This window comes from Hoplias malabaricus, chromosome 17, assembly GCF_029633855.1.
Source record: "Hoplias malabaricus isolate fHopMal1 chromosome 17, fHopMal1.hap1, whole genome shotgun sequence".
Classification (NCBI taxonomy): Eukaryota; Metazoa; Chordata; class Actinopteri; order Characiformes; family Erythrinidae; genus Hoplias; species Hoplias malabaricus.
In genome coordinates this window covers 31,145,465-31,163,711 of record NC_089816.1, presented here as the reverse complement: position 1 = coordinate 31,163,711, position 18,247 = coordinate 31,145,465, and the positions used below count along the sequence as shown (strand labels likewise).

At 41.9% G+C, this 18,247-nt stretch overlaps 1 protein-coding gene across 4 annotated transcripts in view; it reads left to right on the top strand.

The window, feature by feature from the left end:
• kdm7ab (lysine (K)-specific demethylase 7Ab) overlaps positions 1-17,040 on the top strand; it is a 34,695-nt gene extending 17,655 nt beyond the window's left edge. The window contains exons 5-20 of one of the 4 annotated variants that reach the window (XM_066649679.1): positions 1,527-1,668; positions 1,928-2,114; positions 3,618-3,780; positions 5,298-5,385; positions 5,545-5,651; positions 5,918-6,009; positions 6,223-6,309; positions 7,554-7,796; positions 7,931-8,049; positions 9,159-9,316; positions 9,519-9,607; positions 10,115-10,293; positions 10,422-10,570; positions 10,738-10,805; positions 10,927-11,155; positions 13,932-17,040. In XM_066649679.1, the coding sequence (XP_066505776.1) occupies positions 1,527-1,668; positions 1,928-2,114; positions 3,618-3,780; positions 5,298-5,385; positions 5,545-5,651; positions 5,918-6,009; positions 6,223-6,309; positions 7,554-7,796; positions 7,931-8,049; positions 9,159-9,316; positions 9,519-9,607; positions 10,115-10,293; positions 10,422-10,570; positions 10,738-10,805; positions 10,927-11,155; positions 13,932-14,020 (2,189 nt within the window). In that variant the 3' untranslated portion in view covers positions 14,021-17,040. Of the gene's footprint in view, positions 1-1,526; positions 1,669-1,927; positions 2,115-3,617; positions 3,781-5,297; positions 5,386-5,544; positions 5,652-5,917; positions 6,010-6,222; positions 6,310-7,553; positions 7,797-7,930; positions 8,050-9,128; positions 9,317-9,518; positions 9,608-10,114; positions 10,327-10,421; positions 10,571-10,737; positions 10,806-10,926; positions 11,156-13,931 lie in introns of all 4 variants that reach the window. The other 3 variants (XM_066649677.1, XM_066649678.1, XM_066649676.1) reach the window with 3 other exon arrangements.
• Positions 17,041-18,247: the final 1,207 nt, after the last annotated feature.

Here is an 18,247-nt window from a genome sequence, read left to right as displayed (position 1 = left end):
GCTTTAAAAATGTCAGTTTCACACTGCCAGATGTTGGCCATAAAAGAAATGTTTTCCATTTCCAGATCTTTAATATAACGTCTCCAGCTGGAAGGATGAATTTAACAGTGTATATATAATATAGGTGAAGTAGAAAAAGTAATAGTCTGTGTCTGGGGAACGATTTCCTTTTAGAGCATTGGCCTCCGTCCCTCATGTTGTTGTTTTTGGTTAACATTCTGTGTCTTCAGTGTCCGCTGGATTACAGTGTAGATACAGAGCCAGTATATTAAAAAACCCTATTGAATAGGAGCACATATCTAGGCTCCTCATCTATAAAGTAATTTACATACAATAGAAAAGGCATAAATGTATCTTAGATATATGCTCCTGCATTGTAAAAAGCTTTAGTGCCTCTATCCTCCCTTGATCATAGATTATTGATAGTAAAACTGGCCTGAGGTGAGGTGAGTACAGCTCTGACTGACATCTGGCCCTGGCCAGCTGCTTTCTAGCACTGTGAGATCACACACATACACCAGCTGCCGTGCCCCACTCTCTGTGGTGGTCTAACTCACAGCACCTTTCCGACGGGCTTGATTTGTTGTCTGCCAGCTGTCCATATCCATGCAGTAAGCAGTTTGGCTTCAGTGAAGCAGTGGGGGGATCCCTTCTGAGTTTTAGGGGTTTCTCTGCTCTTGCTCGACTTACTTTCTAAATGGCTTGTTGCTGAGCTAATAAGCAGAATCATGGGTGTCAGAGCTAGGGGAACACTAAACACTAAATGGTACAGGTGTAGATTAGGACCCTGATATGGTTTTTCCAAAGAATAGCACCTGCACAGCAATTGTCATTGCACATTTTCAGTCAAATATTTTATTTTAGTCGTGAAATATTCGTTTTTCAATAGACAAGTAAGCCAATTTTACAAGATTTCATTGCAGGTAAATACAACATTTCTAAAGGTAAGAAACCGGTTAGCTGGGGAGAAAATTCACAAAAAAATAAGTAAAGTAGTTCACATATCCATAAAGCAGATTACATTCAGGAACATGGCACAACATTCATTCATTATCTGTAACCCTTATCCAGTTCAGGGTCACGGTGGGTCCAGAGCCTACCTGGAATCATTGGGCGCAAGGCGGGATACACCCTGGAGGGGGCGCCAGTCCTTCACAAGGCAACACAGACACACTTATTCACTCACACACCCACACCTACGGACACTTTTGAGTCGCCAATCCACCTACCAACGTGTGTTTTTGGACTGTGGGAGGAAACCGGAGCACCCGGAGGAAACCCACGCAGACACAGAGAGAACACACCACAATCCTCACAGACAGTCACCCGGAGCGGGAATCGAACCCACAACCTCCAGGTCCCTGGAGCTGTGTGACTGCAACACTACATGCTGCGCCACCGTGCCGCCCATGGCACAACATGTCTCTTATTAATTGTATTAATTGTTTAACCACTCCAGATCCAGGTGTAAAGTAGCTGTGATACTGATTACAGTCCTTAATGGCTAAAATGTTGATTGCATTCAGGTGGCAACAAAGTGATTGACGTCATCGATGTGGCTCGCCAAGCAGACAGCAAAATGAAACTGAAAGAGTTCGTCAAGTATTACTGCAGTCCCCACCGGCCAAAAGTGCTCAACGTCATTAGCCTCGAGTTTTCTGACACCAAGTAAGCTTTAATCTGTACCACCCTCTTCATGTTTTCACTCAGATTTTTGTTATTCTGTACCGCTAATCTTAAACTTTATGTCTTATTGAAGAGTACAACAAACCTCTGCACACATTCGCACACACAGGGAGAGGAATCTGATGCTGGCTAACAGCATTGAGTCCTGAGTGCTGACTGAGTTCAGGGTTGTGCTATAGGCAATGCCTAAGGCTGTCAGCTCAGTTCTTTGATTTAAACTGACCCCACTCTTGTGCTTCAGGATGTCAGAGTTGGTGGTGGTGCCAGATATTGCACAGAAGATGTCCTGGGTGGAGAACTACTGGCCTGATGACTCGTATTTCCCAAAGCCATTTGTGCAGAAGTACTGTCTCATGAGTGTCAAGGACAGCTACACTGACTTCCACATTGACTTTGGGGGCACATCAGTATGGTACCATGTACTATGGGTAAGTTTCCCTTTATCTTAAGTAGGATTCCATACTGTAATTGTGTATGTATGATTTTTGCATCATGCTGCTAATGTTGAGGGGATGCTGTAAATTGCATTGCCTCTGATTGCGAGAGGAGTATATTGACATATCCCTTGTAATGAAATTGGGTACTTTCTTTGTGCACCGTAGCTGTAAGGAGTAGCTCCTATAAGGTGCATTTAAAGCCAGGAAAAGTTGAATTTCTCAGTTGTTACTTCAATGAAGGTTGGATTTTGTCAAACCCTTTGAATCAGCTGGAGAAGCCTTAAGAGCTCCACTCGCATACAAATCTTCATGTGCTGCACAAAACTGTTTGAAAGACGGCAGAAAGAGCTGCAAGTTGCCAGATGTTGTGCCCTCCTCAGGCCATCTCAGATATGCAAGTGTGTACTAAAAATAGTGTTTACCAGTGCTAGCTGACTCTCCTAACTTAGCTGTAGCTTTCACTTTGAGACTTACAGACTTGCTTATGTGCAAATTGCAACTATGGAATGATGTAGGATGTAACTGACAACAACATGCATATATATATACTGATTGATCTACCATGTTGAGTGGAGGGTAATAGTTGTTTATCCATGTTATTTAATTAACCTCTTAATTTATATAATTTTTACGTAAGTAAATGGCATTTAAGAAATGAAGAATTTAAATTGAATACCTTTATCTCAGCTAAGCTGTTTCACACTGGGTGGTTTCAAAAAAAGTCAGCATGAATTTAGCCTCTCTGTGGTTTCACACATAGCTCGGCAGCCATTTTCATACCTTGATATCACCCTTGGCTAGAGCGTTGTTGTTGTTGTTGATGTTGTTGTTCACAGAAATCCAGTACTAGTTATTGGTATTCATTACTTTTACTTTTTCTTCACCTTCTCAAGTGGTGTTTTGCCCTTGCTTTGTCACCTAACAGCTGGTTTGTACAGTGCCATTATGTCTGTTTACATTCTCACAATAGGTTTTGCATTAGAGCAGCTGTAATTACTCCCTTCAGCACACATCTAGGGAATGTGCATTCAGCCTTGCTACTTCAAGTTTGACTCTCTCTGGTTTGAAAATGTATTTGGAATTTGCTTAATTAAGAAACCTGACCATCTCAGAATGGTGGTATGCATGTAGAATAGAACGGTACACGTTGTAGTATTGTTGTTATAGCTGGGTATGTCTCAAGGAAGCAACAGTCCGCAAGATTCAACAGTGGTAAACAGTTTAACAGTTAAAGGCAGTTACATAAAGTTGAAATGGAAACTACTTTGGTGAGGCCCTCAAACAAGGGTTTTAAGTGCAAAAACTGTCAAGGAATTAAGTGGTACTAAATAATAACATTCCAGATATCACCCTCAAGTTTGATCCTTTTCCCATATTCTGTTTAACATCTGTTTAACATTCTAATTTGATAATTTACAAAATATATTTGCAAGCTTTTTGCAAGATGGGTGTGATCCTGATTGCACTATAACTGTGCTTCTTGCTTGTTCATAGGGTGAAAAGGTTTTTTACTTGATCAAGCCAACTCCAACCAACCTTGCACTGTATGAGGAGTGGAGCTCATCTCCGAACCAGAGTGAGGTGTTCTTTGGGGAGAAAGTGGACAAGTGCTACAAGTGTGTTGTTCGGCAGGGAACCACCCTTTTCATCCCCACAGGTGATCCATTCATCTCATACTTCAATAGCGAGGCATGTTCTGACCGCACCATTGATTGTCAGTTTTGTAGTTATTATGGTCAACTGTAATGACTTTCTGTAGAGGACGATTAAACAACTTGTATATAAATCTGAATTCTTTAGACATATCTGGACAATGTGTCTTACCCAGCAAGAATAATATTCATAGTGAGCAATCAGAATAAAGAAAGAAAGTGTCAGTTTCCAAACCCAGAGCCCTTTGCCTAAAAAAGCATCTGCTTTTCCACTTAAAGCTGAACAGCTGGCTTTGATGTGTCCACAGAAAGGCCCGCTTTGATTTGTTCCCTCCTCTCTGAGCTGTGGCACTCTACCCAGGCCAATGCTTTCCCTTTTGAACACACACCCACAGCGGTCTGAGCTCTATTATGATCCATTCAGGATAAATTATTGTCAATTTGAGTGGATTATGGTGCATTATTCAAATTAGTTAAATTAACATTTTGGGCCAGGCTGTGTATAACACCTTCTGTTTCATCAGGATGCTTATAATATCAGTGCAGGCTTGGATACCAAATCACTCATTTATAGTTCAAATAATGATTATATATCTTAGAATTAATCAGGCCGTTTTGTTACCATACAGTTAAGACCTGTATATATGTGAAGAAATCCGCGACACTGTTTTCGGAAAGCAGTCCTGGCTAAAACATTCCTGCATCATGAATGAAAAGAGCTAAACTGCCATATTCTGAATATGTAATTGTGTTCGTTCCTGGGATATAACAAATGTAGATAATTGGAAATAACCTGCATACAAAATGTATAGAGAATCTGCTCAGTTTTAGAGTGTTAATGTTCTACTTCAAACTGTGAGGGGGGGATAATGTTTCTCTAATAAATAGGCCATTTTCTATGTATGAAATTCTTATTCCTGCCCAGAATATCGAAGTGTATTTTTCAGGTTTTCTGCAAAAATGGCAAAATAGACCCTTACTTCATAGAACAGAGTAGAGAGTTTTTAAAGGTGTATCTTCCATAAGGGTCAGCTATCAGTTTCAAGGCTAGTTGAGCTCCTAGCAGGATATGAATGGCTTACAGCTGGAAAAGTAGGAACAGCTGACACCTGACCAGCCACCCAGCTGTTTGTGAACTCTGCAATAGTCTACATGGATGCGCGCATCTGTTGGTCAGCTGTTTTTTGTTTTTTTCTCTCCCACAATTTTGAGTCTCTCTGTTAAAATTGCCAGTTCCTCCTAATTCCCTATCATTTAGCACCACAAGAATATGCTTCCTCTATGACATGTAAAGCTTGCCACCGCATCTTATACTCGCACAGTGTTTTTAAAATGACTCTACATACTCACTTCTGTGTGCGTGATCCAGTAGGCTCCCAGGATTTTCTTAACAGCTGTAGAGCAGCAGAGACTAAGGGACCATAGGTACACACCGCTGTAGTGTCCGAATTTGAACTGAGCAGCCATAGCAAGTTGTGCTTTGTGTTTGTCAAGTTTTAATATTGTGTGTGGTGTCCTGCAGGATGGATCCACGCAGTTCTGACCTCTCAGGATTGTATGGCGTTTGGAGGGAACTTTCTCCACAACCTTAACATTGGCATGCAGCTCAGGTGAGGAAGCGACAGAGTGATGAAGTTGAAAAATTAAATTATTAATGCAGTTGAAGTTATTAAATACAGATACAGAATTTGTACGCCCATAGACATACACTACACACTCACACGTACACGGACCAACTAAGAATTTAGTTTGTTGTAATTTCCTGCCAGGTGCTATGAGATGGAACGTCGCCTTAAGACGCCAGACCTCTTTAAGTTTCCTTACTTTGAGGCTATATGTTGGTATGTGGCCAAGAACCTTCTGGAGACCCTCAAAGGTTTGTAACAATTGGCTAAACCTGGTGTTATGTTAGATCCTAGTAGAAAAAATAATTTTGAGGAGAACGTACTTGGAGAATTTACCTGGAATAACCTGGAAGCACTTTATGAATATGATCTCTTCACATGGTCACCCATAACCTATGGTTGGAATAAGCTTATGCGTTTTAACATTGTAATGGATAAAAATTTAATAAAGCCATAACAGAAAATGTCAGACCCAGCATATTCTTGATTCCTAATCCATCTTGTTTGTCTCTATCAGAACTGCGGGAGGATACCTGTCTGCCTCCAGACTACCTGATAAAAGGAGTCAAAGCTTTAATTACTGCACTGAAGAACTGGTTGAGAAGAGAGGTACAATACTGCTTCAGCACTTTTAGTGTTCACCTGAAAAACCTGAATAATTCTTATTGGCTCCATCTGTTTGCTCCACTGAGTTAATTGCTGAAGTTCCCTGAAACGGTTCCAGTAATGAATGGCAGCAGGACAGGATTGATACCTGATTCTACATGGGCAGAGCAACAACAGACCAGTCATTGTCTTCTCTTGTGTCCTCTTCCTGTCCAGGTCACAGAGCCAGCCAGCGAGGTCCCTGATCATATCAGACCCAACCATCTCATTAAGGAGCTCACCAAGGAAATCCGCTTCTTAGAGGTATCTTTCTGGAGTCAGAATGTAGAAATCATGTCAATAAAACTAGTCTCCAGTCCGCACTCAGAGTGTAGGCACTCTCTTGTTTAACTCATTTGGGTTAACTCCTCAGCTAATTAGCAAGGCCTCAATGAGTCCAATTCAGACTGTAAGAGTATCTGGTAGAAACTCACCCTAATAAACTTGAGAAAAATTAAAAACTCAGAGAGACAGCTGGTGAATAAACTCCACTGACAGAACGGGTGCATGCAGTTAATGTGGATATTGTCAACATACACAAAGGAAAAGAACGTGGTCCGGTTAATGCATAATTGCCTAAATATCTACACAATTATCAGAAAGGTCAGTATTTAGATGGCCAACACACTACACACTAGATATTTGCTTTTAATTATGCTCTGTGTCTGACTTCTCAAGTCCACAAAAGGAAGGTAGCTGGCAAAAGATGTTGCTTACATTCATTTAGATGTTTAGATCATAGCCAGCTTTCCATCCCTTGCCAACAACAAGAAGTCGTGGATCAACAGCTTAAGCTGATTTGACTAATTTGATTTGAGACATCTGCACAGTAAGGCGACACGGTGGTGCAGCAGGTAGTGTCGCAGTCACACAGCTCCAGGGACCTGGAGGTTGTGGGTTCAAGTTTGGTGTGTTCTCCCAGTGTCCGCATTGGTTTCCTCCGGGTTATCCAGGTTCCTCCCATGGTCCAAAAGAAAAAAAAAACACTTTTTCAGGTGGATTGGCAACTCTAAATTGTTCGTAGGTGTGAATGTGTGTCACCATCCAGGGTGTCTTTCTGCCTTGCACCCAGTGCCCATCATCCATATCCCAATGTATATAAGGATTTGTTTCATAGTTAAAGAAGGGAATCATGTCAGTGTGCACCTCTGTATGTCCTCACTGGAAAATAACAGGATTAAAAAATTATTTAGAGGGGGAGTACTACTCCATATTGTATCTCAATGAAATCTGTTCTTATGTTTTTAATATAGTTAGCTTATTTTCACCATAATTTTACATATTTTGCCATTTAATTATGTTTTTCCCATGAAAGACATACAGAGGTGCACACTGACATGACTCAGTTTCACTATCACCATGTCATTAATATAGGAAAGACAAGGAATGACAAAGCCATTTTAGCCAAATTACTTATTTGAGCAGATAACACAGCTTAAAGATTTGTGCTATTACTGTATGTATTTCCTAGACAAGCATTTAGCAAACTTTTCTGTAACATCCTATAGGAAGAGCAAAGTGGGAGTGGCACAAGCAAGCCAATGAAAACTCAGGGAAGCTTATCATGTCCATCGTTGAGGTCATCACATGAGAGAGGGCTCCAGTCCCGCAGGAACTGCAGGCGTCTCCGACATCAACATCATCATCATCATCATCATTCCCAGACTCCTAAGGCTCCTTCCAACCTAGACATCTTTGAACAGCACACTCAGGAGGTTCTAAAGAGACTGGAGATGGACCCTTTTGATGAGGTACTTTTCAACAATAACTGAAATTATGCAGGTATTCAAACAAATAACTAAAAAGGAGAAAATTACATATAAATGTAGCAATACACTGATGTTTGGTGCTCTGTAATTGTGTAACTATCTCTTCTTCCGCTCAGGACTCGTCCTTCAGCCTCAAGGTGAAGTTCAATAAGGTGTCTACAGCTTCAGCCGCAGCTGCTGAGAGAAGTCTGGACAACCACCTGCATCTAGTGCTGTGCAATGGCCGCATCATCAAGTACGAAAAAGTTCCCAATCTGCAAATCATATTGGTTCACCATAAATCAGAAATGATAGCATTTGCTTCCATACTGTGATGTGTATCTTAGCTGAAACAAAGTCTCTTTGGTTGATGGGAGGAGGAGGGAAAATATGATATAACGGGTTAATATTGTTTTCCCTACCCACTTGTGCATGGTGATGTAATCAAAAATCTTAACATATTTAAAGAATAAACAATTTCATTAAACACACACACACACAAAGGAAACCAATCTGTATTTTAAGACTCACTAGCTTGACTTATACCAATAATGTTAACGCAGTGAGAGGGTGCTAGGTTGTGGTTTGATTTTCCAGGTCAGATCAAAGTGGTGTTTGTCCTTATGTATCCCGTGTATTTTTTGTACTCAAGACAGCCCCCATGTGGCAGGCACACACCTGCACTTGCTACAATGGAAAGCCACCGAAGGAAAGCCATTCAAAAATATATCATATCTTGTTTATCTAGAAAAGATGCAAATGTTCGTTCGTTCGTTCGTTCATTCATTTATTCATTCATTCATTCTCTGTAACCCTTATCCAGTTCAGGGTCGCGGTGGGTCCAGATCCTACCTGGAATCACTGGGCGCAAGGCGGGAATACACCCTGGAGGGGGCGCCAGTCCCTCACAGGGCAACACACACACACACATTCACTCACACACTCACACCTACGGACACTTTGGAGTCGCCAATCCACCTACCAACGTGTGTTTTTGGACTGTGGGAGGAAACCGGAGCACCCGGAGGAAACCCACGCAGACACAGGGAGAACACACCACACTCCTCACAGACAGTCACCCGGAGCGGGATGCAAATGTGACACATCCAACTAAACAGATTGTCTCTGTCAACTTTGCTACTGAGCTTATTAGCATCAAAATCACTGAATACCTGCAGCTCCACTGTTCTGAAACCAGCGTTGTTTTAAAGATATTTATCAGACATTGTTTTCCGAAACTTTCTTTACTGACTCCTAATCTGCATTAGACAGTTAGAATGAACGTAGCATTAAGTGCTTAATGGTTTCATAATCTACACCTCGTTTGTATGAAAGGTCCTTCACGAGTGTGTGGTGTCCTTGCAGAGATGAGAGGTGGCGTATCCAAGAAAAGAACAGCCCAGAGAAAGAAGACATTAGTGAGCAGAAGAGGTACAAGGTGAAGGTGAAGGTGGAGGTGAAGCATGAAGCACAGGAGAAAGACAGATGTACAACAGGTCAAGAGGAACCCACTGCATTTAGAAGTAAGTTGCTGTTGAAAAGTTGGTTATTGATGTGCTGTGGTGGAGACCCTTTACCATAGTGATAACTGCTTTTTAATATTGAGTAATACTAGTAAGAACAGTGAATGGGTATAATGTAAACCCTTAAACTATGTTAGCTTTCTGAGATGTGCTGGGCTTTAGTGTGGGTCTAATGTGGGGATCTGTATCTTTTTGTTTTCAGAGCTTTGTAAACACGATAGCTCAGATCTCAGGAATGGCGATTCAGACGCATCATCTGATTCTGATGCTAAGGGACGTTGTGCTAAACGGGTAAGTTACGATAGTCATCACATCTATACTATGCTTATAGAACCACATATCTTCTCTGTTGTTACATGAGAATAGAAAAGCAATATGAAGCTTCATATAATTGTAAACCTTTTCCCCCAAATCAGAATATATATCTTATAGCTGGTGTTTTGAGTTCAGAAATATAGGGTTTCAGGTGGCTTGTATGGCAGATTGAGAGGTTTTTATTTAATTGACACCACCCCCCCCCCCCCCCCACCCAACACACACACACACAGACACACACCCTCACTTTTGAATGTGTGTTTGCCCATAAGTTAAAATGGTCCAATAGGAATGTCCTTCATCTTTTTTTAATGGACATATTTGGCTTATGTGACCTTGTAAACTGAATACAGCCTGATTTTGTGAAATCATCCCTGTTTTTTTAAAGATTTGGTTAAGAAGAACTCTGTAGGTTATATGTACTACTCTGTGCTAATACTCTCATTAGGGCGAGTAGTAGAATAATCTGTCTGTGCTCCACAGAAAAGGCAACTACTGTCGTCTGAAGACTCTGAGAGCTCAGCAAAAGAGGAAGAGGAAGAGTATGAGGATGTGGTGAGGAAGAAGAATGACTTTTTGAAGAATATGGCCAAGTGCACCACTGGAAGCACAGCAGATTCCAGCCACATCAGTGAGCGACATCAGGACAAACCTCTTAATAGGTCAGAAGAGATTTTCCCCTTGTATGGTCACAGGTGATTATATGACAGTTATTAGAATTCAAAGTGTGATGATAGACTTGAGAGAGCTTTTCCATTTTAATGCAATTTAATCTTCTGTATTTGTGCAGAGACCCTTCTATTTCACCAAGTACAGAAGAGGATGCTATTCAGGGCATGCTATCTATGGCAGGGCTGCTGTACCCTCACTCCTCAGAGGAGGGTGCTAACTCCCAGGAGTCCTGGTGGTCTTGCACCACCCATCCTTCCCCTGACTACAGTAAGGGTCTGGTTGGAAAGTTTTTCTGTTTATGTTTATGCTTGAAGGACTAAGCACTAGGACGTGTGCCAGAAGCGCATTGCAGTAATCTAGCCATGAAGTTATAAATGCATGCACTTTGATGGTGAAATCTATACATGTGCTTTAATCACTTTTATTTTTCCTAGATGGGAAGGAGCCTGTTTCTGGAGAAGAGAATCCTGATTCCGACAGCAACTCCACAATCAGCAGCCAGGTAATTCCAGGATCTTGCAACTGAACACAACCAGATTGTCTGCCATTCGGTTTTTCTCCAAAACTCGACATTTCTGAGGGGGTCGTACTTAATGCTGTATTTTTGTGTTTGAGTGGAGCAGGAAGAGCATCGGGTACGGAAGCAACAGTGCAGAGAGAATCAGAGCCTCATGGACAGCCAGGGCAGCTGCAGCAGCAGTGAAGCATGGGGCAACCACAATCACTCTCCAGGGCATGTGAACAGTCCATCATCAGGCTATCAGTACTGCGAGACCTCCCTCTCCCCACCACTGCACCCCTCCAAACGGCCCACGCATAACCCTCCACCCATCAGCAACCAGGCCACCAAAGGTACAGGGCTAGGACTTTTCTTCAATTCCTCACTGAAGAAGTGTTGTAACTTTGAAAGAATCGTTTTTAAATGAAATAAGGACATAATCATCATCAAGGTATGTTTTACGTTCGATTCAGTTCGAGTGAAAAATTGCAAAAAGTTTCCATCCACAATTTTCAACCATGATAGTGGATGGTCTGGGCTTCACTGCTTTTAGTGAATTTGTAGAGGTTCATGTTTATTTCAGAGCGAGGAGTGGTGGCGTAACTGGCAGAATCACTATCACATAGATCCAGAGTCCTGGGCTTGGGGGTTCGAGACCCGCATCGGGTCACTGCCCTGAGGAGTTTGGTGTGTTCCCCCACGATGCAGAAACACACGTTGGTAGGTGGACAGGCTGTGCAGGAGTGTCCATAGGTGTGAGTGTTACAGACAATGAATGAATTTATGGCTAAATTCATTAATAGTACTTAATGGTATTTTTTGAGTTGTATTAAGCATTTAATGAAGTTGTAGACACTTAAAGTAAAAGTTTATGCGTACTTCTGACATTCAGGGTCACGTGGGTCCAGAGTCTGTCTGGAATCATTGGGCACAAGGCAGGAATACACCCTGGAGGGGGCGCCAGTCCTTCACAGGGCAACACACACTCACACACACATTCACTGACACCTACTGACACTTTTGAGTCTCCAATCCACCTACCAGCGTGTGTTTTTGGACTGTGGGAGGAAACCGGAGCACCCGGAGGAAACCCATGCAGACACAGGGAGAACACACCACACTCCTCACAGACAGTCACCCGGAGGAAACCCACGCGGACACAGGGACAACACACCACACTCCTCACAGACAGTCACCCGGAGGAAACCCACGCGGACACAGGGACAACACACCACACTCCTCACAGACAGTCACCCGGAGGAAACCCACGCAGACACAGGGACAACACACCACACTCCTCACAGACAGTCACCCGGAGGAAACCCACGCAGACACAAGGAGAACACACCACACTCCTCACAGACAGTCACCCAGAGGAAACCCATGCAGACACAAAGAGAACACACCACACTCCTCACCTACAGTCACCCGGAGTAAACCCACGCAGACACAGAGAGAACACACCAAACGCCTCACAATCACCCGGAGTAAACCCACGCAGACACAGAGAGAACACACCAAACGCCTCACAATCACCCGGAGGAAACCCACGCAGACACAGAGAGAACACACCAAACTCCTCACAGACAGTCACCCGGAGGAAGCCCACGCGGACACAGGGACAACACACCACACTCCTCACAGACAGTCACCCGGATGAAACCCACGCAGACACAGAGAGAACACACCAAACTCTTCACAGACAGTCACCCGGAGGAAACCCACGCAGACACAGAGAGAACACACCAAACTCCTCACAGACAGTCACCCGGAGGAAACCCACGCGGACACAGAGAGAACACACCACACTCCTCACAGACAGTCACCCGGAGGAAACCCACGCAGACACAAGGAGAACACACCACACTCCTCACAGCCAGTCACCCGGAGGAAACCCACGCGGACACAGAGAGAACCCACAACACTCCTCACAGACAGTCACCCGGAGGAAACCCACACAGACACAAGGAGAACACACCACACTCCTCACAGCCAGTCACCCGGAGGAAACCCACGCAGACACAGAGAGAACACACCAAACTCCTCACAGACAGTCACCCGGAGGAAACCCACGCGGACACAGGGACAACACACCACACTCCTCACAGACAGTCAGCCGGAGGAAACCCACGCAGACACAGAGAGAACACACCAAACTCTTCACAGACAGTCACCCGGAGGAAGCCCACGCGGACACAGGGACAACACACCACACTCCTCACAGACAGTCACCCGGATGAAACCCACGCAGACACAGAGAGAACACACCAAACTCCTCACAGACAGTCACCCGGAGGAAGCCCACGCGGACACAGGGACAACACACCACACTCCTCACAGACAGTCACCCGGATGAAACCCACGCAGACACAGAGAGAACACACCAAACTCTTCACAGACAGTCACCCGGAGGAAACCCACGCAGACACAGAGAGAACACACCAAACTCCTCACAGACAGTCACCCGGAGGAAACCCACGCGGACACAGAGAGAACACACCACACTCCTCACAGACAGTCACCCGGAGGAAACCCACGCAGACACAAGGAGAACACACCACACTCCTCACAGCCAGTCACCCGGAGGAAACCCACGCGGACACAGAGAGAACCCACAACACTCCTCACAGACAGTCACCCGGAGGAAACCCACACAGACACAAGGAGAACACACCACACTCCTCACAGCCAGTCACCCGGAGGAAACCCACGCAGACACAGAGAGAACACACCAAACTCCTCACAGACAGTCACCCGGAGGAAACCCACGCGGACACAGGGACAACACACCACACTCCTCACAGACAGTCAGCCGGAGGAAACCCACGCAGACACAGAGAGAACACACCAAACTCTTCACAGACAGTCACCCGGAGCTGGAATCGAACCCACAACCTCCAGGTCCCTGAAGCTGTGTGACTGTCTATTTGAGTTTATGATCTTAAAAATGTTATGGCAACAGATTGCCTTAATGTTTTTGAGTTCTGCTAACGTATTCAGGTTTACAGTGCATAAATCTTTTTTTTTCAGTACAGAAACTGTAATAAATGTATAGACATCTGTCTGGTGAGGTGGCAGTTCAGCTTTGTTACTTGTTTAACCTTTTTTTTTTTTTTTTTAACCCCTCAGGAAAACGTCCTAAGAAAGGCATGGCCACAGCGAAACAAAGACTGGGGAAGATTCTCAAGCTGAACAGACATAAACCATTTTTTGTATAATAATTAAGAGGTGGCAGCATTGTCAGCTTGCGCATGGGCAAACCTTTTTCTATTTGTTAGGAGACAGGGTATTTAAAGAGCACAGATTCACACACTCAGTCCTTCAGAGGCACATCAGAAACATGAGTGGCTCACGTACAGCTGTTTAATTGGGAGCGGAGAATAAGTCCACTTCATTTTGTCAAACACAGAGTGGATGATACATACAAGCTTCAATTGTCCAGAATCTGATGTGTTACTAAATGTGTTCCAGAGACACAGGACAGCTAAATTTGAAATGTTTCTTTTTATGAACATCATTACCAGTGTTCTACAGGAGCAAGGTTTCTTGCTATCTTTCCTATAAGAGGCAGCGCCATAAAGTTCACTTGCATCCGTTGTGCCACATACACACCTGCCTCTCGCTTTCAAAGACTGTGTAAAAATATACCACTTAAAAATAAAAAAAACGCACAAGCGATGAATTAATTTCGAAGTGGCGCTGGAATTGTGTACACATGCTGTGTGTGCAAGGACAGTCTCAGTGTGGAGGAAAGAACCCCCTCATCTTCCTCACTTCTCTTCCTCAGTGGTTATGACTGCTTCAGAAATCACCTGGCTCTTTGTCCTCAGCAGGGGCAGGAGTTGGGGGCTCAATCAGAGCATCACGTTCTCAATTTTTTTAGAGGTGTTAACGTAAAGAAACACATTTTTGTTTGCTTTTTACACGTGTATTTCAGGTGTAATCACATTTTTTGTGTTTTTATGCATGGAATCTGTGAACAGTCTGAAGGCGCCCCCTGGTGGTCAGAGTGCATGTTGTAAGGATTATCAATTGTCATGTACAGTGGAATCTACACATGGGGAGTTAAATATGAAGATTTCCTCTTAATTTATTCCAATATTTACATTTTTTTGGTGCTTGTTTCATTGTTTTGTTCTCTTTATATTGCGTTAATTTTGTATTTATTATAGATGAGTGAACATTTATTTTAATGAGATATATGGTTTGTTTGGTTTTTTTTATTATTTTTTATTTTTTTGTCCAAAAGAGCAGCATTTTTTTGACACATTGCAACACAATAAGGATACCATCATTTATGGGTTTGTCCACTTTTCATAAACATTGTTAATATTTCAATCTTTAAAGAATGGATAGAAACATTCTTTTCTTTATAACTAAGAGACTGTATGGTTCCAATACACAGGCATTTTGAGACCCAGTACAGCTGGCTTTATGTAAGCTCTTACTTTGCCCTATCACTGAACAGTTATCTCATTGTCAGGAGTGTTAACATTGCTGCTAAACTGACCACGTCAACTGTTTTTATACTTGTTTTCATTATAATTTTTTGGGATTTCTTTTTCCGCAGCAATGCTTATTTGCCACAAACACCATATAATATTTGCTGCCTCATCAATCAGGATTTAATTAAAACACTGTCAAAATTGGTGCTGAATATTGTAAAATAAGATTTTTTTTTTTTTCTTTAAGAAAATAGTGATGGGATGACTTTTGTTGATTTTGTATTTGGCTAATCCTCGTGCTTTTATAAAGAATTCAAAGAGTATTTATTTTTCTAATCCACGTAGAGAGATGTTCTGCAGCTGTACCAACAATGTGTATGACTTTTGATTGAAATTATAGCTTCATGTAACAGTAGGCTATGTGTGTGTGTGTGTGTGTGTATTTTGACTTTGCTCTGGTTCTGTTTAGTCTGAACAACCTCAGGTAATTGTCAGACCAGAGCCTAAGGATTTGGTCCCTTCTAAATGCCAAATAACATTTTGATTTCAAATTTCAAGTTCATACTCTTTGATTGTGGTGTCCCACAGGGTTCTACAGTCAGCCCTGAAAATGTCACCAGCACCGGCAGCAAAACAAAGTGTTGTTTTTTGCTTTATTTTTGGTCTGAATTCAGGTTTAACTTTTGATACAGGACACAGTCTTCCCATACTCATTATTACAGTATCAATACTTCACAGTGATGTCTATGGTTAGTTCAGGTTAGAATATTTTTCACAAATATTTTCAGGAAACTGAAAGCGGTATCTTCTTCAGGCAATAAAACACTTTTGCCCCAGGCTTCCAGACGTATCTTGATGTGGTACATTCCATGTCAAACCAAACCAACTTCACAGTTCGATCTTGAGGTACAATGTTTAACACTCAGGGCTCATGTGATTTTTGTAACAGACAACTTTTTATATTTATTGTACGTAAGGACTTGAAAACAGGCTTTTATTTACGTTTGGAAGGGCAAATTTTCAAATAATTCAGGGCAATTTGTGGCATTCTGACTTGTGCTAATTGTGTTTGAATTAAGTTCTCCAGTGAGGTGCAGATTTATTATTTCCCAGTGTCAACTTGCTTGCACTAACTTAATTTCTACCTAGCTTTCAAAACACCTTCATTAAAACCGTTTACAATGCATTGGTTTTTGTAACCCACTTCTGGAAGATTCTCACCTTTCAGAGTAGAGCGTCTCCAGGAACAGCAATTACAAGATCTAAATACGATATACATTTATCCAGAATGTCATGGAATTCCATTTGCAGCATAACCTTACTGCAGCTTTAACGTAATGTCTGACGTGCATGTATTTATACACTCACACCTTCACTTATTATGGTGCTGTTTTTCAGTTTTTTTCCAACCACAGAAATACTGCACTAACCAAGCCTTGAATAGCTGTGTAACACTACTCTGTTCCACATTATTTTAAAAACTCTCTGCAAAATTCAGAATCTGTCAATAATGTTACTGGCCTGCAGGCAGGGTTTGTATCATGCAGTACTTTATATTGTACAGTATTTATTTGGCATTCTATTTTATTTCTCCTTTCTTCTGCTCAGTTTTACACAGAACGAAATTGTTGTTGGTCATAGTGTGTACTTTGCTAGTTTCAAAATTCTGGATTGTTATTGTTTTTGGTTTTTCTAATTTTATGTCAGCTATTTCTTTTGTCACACTGTAAATTTCAATGGACTTTAATAGTAAGTTTCAGTTGTACAATGTGGCCTGTACATATTAAAAAATTTATGAGTGAATACATCTTGCTTGTGTGTCACAATTTGAGTCTGCCATTTTATTATGAAATTACTTATTTAAATATGACCAAACATTTACTGCAAAGCTCTTATAGTCTTAAAGAATTTAAGAAATTGATTTTCGGTCATGTGCCCTTACGGTTTGTTATATGTAAGTACTTATCCCTGACAGGCTGCCCTAGGTTGAACCTCATGAAGGAGGAGGAGGAATTGGAGGAATATCATTTGCAATGGCTTAAATGCTTTATTTAAAACCCTGTGCTACTTCTTTGGCCAGGTCTTTGGTAGTCAAAAATATTTGATAGGGAAAGAAGAAGAATTAGAATATTTTTTGCACTAATTTGTTTCTAACAGTTTTCCTCTTTGGTAGGCCTAGGTTTTAATCTGGTATTTTAGCAACTGGAGTCCAACAACAGTCATTAATATCATCGTCATAAGTATTCTTAGAAATAGTGGTGTTAAATAGAGTTCTTCATTGTGCTCATATTTTTCTGTTTTCAAAATCGTAAATTAACTTAAGACACCAGCTTTGTATGACAAAATATGTAAATACTCAAGACGTCGCGAACCGGTTTCGCTCATGTTTGCGCGTTATTTGATAGGTTGTGGAATCGCGCGCTTCGGGCACGCGCAAAAGAACTAGCAACGGTTCAGATCGATTCAGTTACCTGAACCGATTCTTCAAAAAATTCTGATTCAATGATTCATTGATTCACAAATAAACACTCGCCAGACTGGAGAGAGCTGTACTTGGGTTCACCTAGTGAGGCCAGCTAATGGACTAAAGCGAGAATAAGATATAATGTTCTTACATTGTTTATTGCACGGAAATAGACAGCTGGATACTTTTTTTTTTTTTTTGCAATTCGTTTTGGGAAAACGTACACTATAAAGCTTTGTAAACCAACATTTTTTTTTAGGATATACTGGTCTTTTTGCAAAGTAGAGTCGTCGTGCATGTTGTGGAAATGTACTGATATCTAAAATTCAGTTTCAGTGGTAACAAATTTGACAAACCATAATCCCTTATATGTGCTGATGTAAAACTGGGACCAGGGCCAAGACATACTGAGTCAAATCAATAAACAGTTGTATAATTATTTAAAACATAAACATTAAAAGAAGAATGTGAAAAATGAATATGTACTCATTTGTAGTTCATGCTGCCCTGAGGGACTGGTACTCTGTCTTGAGTGT